The 4,293-nt window shown below is 32.9% G+C and overlaps 1 protein-coding gene across 1 annotated transcript; it reads right to left on the bottom strand.

Annotated features, from left to right (window-relative positions):
- Positions 1-287: 287 nt before the first annotated feature.
- On the bottom strand, positions 288-1,347 carry LOC110036948 (fimbrin-2-like; the record flags this gene model as incomplete). The annotated part of the gene is made up of 4 exons (XM_020741512.1): positions 1,149-1,347; positions 896-1,075; positions 574-800; positions 288-459 (listed from the first exon to the last, which is right to left on the bottom strand). Coding segments are annotated over exons 1-4 (666 nt in total), but the record flags the coding sequence as incomplete, so codon positions are not given.
- Between the last annotated feature and the right edge of the window lie 2,946 nt (positions 1,348-4,293).

Here is a 4,293-nt window from a genome sequence, read left to right as displayed (position 1 = left end):
TTCATCACTCCAATAACTCCAACTATAAGCTTAGGCTGCTCAAGAGACATCCTTGTAATCTCATTCACTGTGTGTTACTCACTAGCCACTCGGTAGATTTGGGTCACCTAAAGAAAATTTCGTAAGATCCAAATGTACAAACTTATTAGCAATAAAGCCTCAACATAATAAGAAAATAATTCAAAAAACTGCCAAAGAATAGAAAGAAGAATCCTGGAACCATTCAAGCATGAAAGTTTAAATAAATATATGGCCATAAAACCTTAAAATTAGAGTATTATACTCACCCTGCTCTCTGCGAGATCTTGAGTTCCAATATTGACGACAGTGCACCCAATAGCTTTAGCTGAGTTGAGACATAATGTATGATTCTCGTTTTTCTCCCATGGGTTCAGCATTATCTTGGTATTGATTGCCCTCTCATCGATGGTCCCCGGAACAGCCACATTGATAAGTTTGCTTCGCACAAAATGCACAAGAACCCATGTGTATCATCTCGTCTCATCAAAAAAATATACGATGGAAAGAAGGAATAAAAATGGTAAAATAGAGAAATAAGTTTAGATCAATAACCATAGAAGCACTCCATCCTTAGAGACCTCGAACAGATCATCTGTGAGAGGATCAATAGGGATATTTCTCTTCAAAATATCATCACCACCGAGATAACTGTTGATATGGGCAACGTAAGAAGCCTTCTCTGACTCGCTAATGGTGTGGAGTAGTGTGGTCGTCGCTGCCTTGAGGAACTCCGAAGACGAATTCTTCCTTCCAACGTGGCCTTGCATCTTCAAATAAGCCTTCAAAATAACAATAGACTGTATTCAGCCGAGTATATGAGGAGACCAATAACAAAAAGAGAACTAGCAAAAAGGAGCACGCAGCTAGAACGAACCCGGAGGAAGTCCTCGAAGTCGACAAGGACATCAAGGTTAGGGAACAAGTGGCGAAGGTACGAATCCTTCTCATCTTCGGCAAGGCCGTCGCCAGCAATCTTCAACCTCGACATCTCAGCTGCGAGGTCGCGGACCTTAATCGAGCTTCCGTTGCCACCTGGATCCTTCATCGCCATGAACTGAAACACGATTCCACTGAATGCAGGAGAGAGCAAGGAGCAGAAGAAACAGCAAGAGGACAGTTGGCTTTACCTTGGATTTCAGCGAACGAAGCTCCACTTGTGTGAACTGGTTCTGAAGCCAAGGATCTGAAACAAGTACCCCTTCGAATCCAGCCATTGCTCGATTCCTCGACTCCTGGATGGCGATGACAGGTCCCAGATGGAAGAAAGCAATCCCTCTGAGCTCCCGAGGACAAGTGTAAAGAGGGCGTAATGGAAAGCAGCGGAAGCGTGCGGAGCCCACGAGCAAGAAACCACTTTATGATTCAAATTAACTCATATTTTTGAATGGAAGGGAAACTACATGTATGGAACGAGTAACGGCAATCAACGCAACATGCCCCCACAATTTTTTTTTTTTTTTTTTTTTTTTTAAGATTTAGATTCGTATGACCCAATTCTTATATATTTATATTATCAGTCATACATAAGTCTGGAAGATTCGTATGACCCAATTCTTATATATTTATATTATCTGTCATACATAAGTTTGGTATGTCTCCTCAACACCAAATATGATAAAATGAATTGGACATATTTTATATTCTCGAAAAAAAAAAAACTTACATGCAAATAAAAAATAAACTCGGTAATTAACACATATTTATTAAAGCATAAACAGCTTAAAAAATAAACTCAATAAATAATGCCTATTTATTAATGCATAAAATGTAGACTTTTAATATAAACAATAAATAGAGATATTATTATGTGAATATATAATATCATAAGACAACAAGGGAGTGGTAAACATCAAATTTGTTTATTTATACGATGAAAACATGCAATTGTTCACAATTTAATTTCCTATTTTTCAATTTTCAATTCACTATTTATATATTTAGTTTTAATAGACACCCTAAAATCGGAAAAATCAATACCAACATAAGGAAACCATGTGATTTTCCAAAGAGACGTCCGTCACTTTGTGGGTCATTCGGTCCGGTTAGCCAATATCCAAAAGAGTTCCATCGACCAACATACCATTAGCCACAAAAATATAAAAATTTTCACATGTATAATATGTAAAAAAATACAGATTTATGATATGACTTGCAATTTCATACCAATAAAGTACAGTGAAAAAAAATATCACAATTACAAGATTAACTCAATTATGCAGCAATTTTACAGCAATAGAGTAAGGCAACTAGTGATTTATTTATGAGTGATAATTGAAGTTTATCACAATACAATATTGTAGTAACGATATGGCTAACAATCCTATAAAATAGCTATGAATCTGCTATAAATAACAAGAATTAATACACCCAACTAGGAATGGTATGCTTTTCCTCTAATAAAAAATAATTACTTATCTCAATGCAGGAAACGACATACTTTTACAAATTCAATGATTCGACTATCGATTGTATAACAATTATAAACTAATATATAACTAAATATGGAGTTAAGTTTTATCATTAAATTAGGTATAACCTAAGAAACATTTTTTATTATTATTATTATTGTTATTATTATTATTATTATTATTATTATTATTATTATTATTATTATTATTATTATTATTATTATTATTATTATTATTATTATTATATTTGTAAAATAAATAAATTATGAATCTAATATAAATCAAGAAAATATTTCATTGTTTTTTTAGGTAAATATAATTTCTAAATTAAGTTTCTGTCTGATGGATATACAAGCTTAATGCCTTAACTAATAAATAGTAAAAAAAATACCTTCTAATCCTATAGGTTCTCTCCTCTGTTTGCCTTAACTCGTGAGTAAGGAAAATTCGTTAGAAGATGAATATGTGGGATTCAAAGAAGCTGAAGTGTGGCTGGGAGAAAGGGGAGGCAGTTGAGGGTTACTTTCTTTAATGGTTCCGAGTAAGAGCGGACGAAAATAGATAACTTTGAAAATCTTATCATGCTTTTATTTTAAAATAGCTCCAATAGCATAATCACTATTATCACACATTAATTCAAAAGATTTTTCCCAACCAATCTGGTGCAATAATCTGGTGTAATAATAATTGGTGCAGTGACTAGTTTTTCTTTTAATAATTCAAAAGTTTTTAGGCACTCATCACCAAAATTAAAATTTACATCTTTTTCAAGTAAATGGCATATAGGCTTAGCAAATTTTGAAAAGTTTTTAATATATCGCCTGTAGAAACCAGCATGTCGTAAAAAACTCCTAATTCCCTTACACTTGTTAGGTAAGGTAAATTAACGATTACTTGAATTTTTGCAGAGTCTACTTCAATGCCATTTTGTGAAATTTGATGTCCCAAATATCCCAAAACTATTCCTCCTCCCAAAACTATTCCTCCTGCTACCATAAATTTGCATTTTTTCCAATTAAGGACTAAAATTGTTTCTTCACAACGCTTAAAAACTTTTGATATAAGTTCTAGATATGAGTCAAATGAAGTTCCAAACACTGAAAAATCATCTATAAAAACCTCAATTCATTTTTCAATTAAATCACAAAAAATAGCCATCATACATCTTTGAAATGTAGCAAGTGCATTGCATAAACCAAAGGGCATTCTTCTAAAAGCAAATGTACCATAAAGACTCGTAAAAGTTGTTTCTGTTGATCCTTAGTCGTTATTTGTATTTGGTGATAACTAGTATATCCATCCAAAAAATAAAAGTATTTATGTTCAACTACTCTATCCAGCATCTGATCTTGAAAGGGTAGTGGGAAATGATTTTTCCTTGTGGTGATATTTAGTTTTCTCTATAATCAGTGCATATTATCCACCCAGTGACTTGTCCTATTGATATTAACTCATTATGTTCATTCAAAGTTACAGTCACTCCTCCTTTCTTAGAAACACAGAGAATTGGATCAACCCATGCACTATCTGAAATAGGGAAGATAATTCCAGCATCTAACCAGTTTAAAATTTCATTCTTAACAACTTCTTTCATAACAAGATTCAATCTCCTTTGAGGATCAGCCCTAGGTTTGCAGTTCTTTTCCATATAAATTCTATGCATACAAATTGAAAGATTGATTTCTTTTATATCAGCAATTATCCATCCAAAGGCTTTCCTATAACTCTTTAAACTTTTTGTCGAACTCTCTTTTTCTTCTAGAGTTAATTTTGAGGAAATTATAAAAGGTAATGTAGAGAATATTATAATATGTAATATAGAGAATAGAGAAATCACCTAAAAATGCATACTTTAAATGTTCAA

The sequence above is a fragment of the Phalaenopsis equestris genome, unplaced genomic scaffold (assembly GCF_001263595.1).
Source record: "Phalaenopsis equestris unplaced genomic scaffold, ASM126359v1 Scaffold213031, whole genome shotgun sequence".
Taxonomy (NCBI): domain Eukaryota; kingdom Viridiplantae; phylum Streptophyta; class Magnoliopsida; order Asparagales; family Orchidaceae; genus Phalaenopsis; species Phalaenopsis equestris.
The sequence above is the reverse complement of the archived record's forward strand: the minus strand, read 5'-3'. Positions and strand labels throughout refer to the sequence as shown.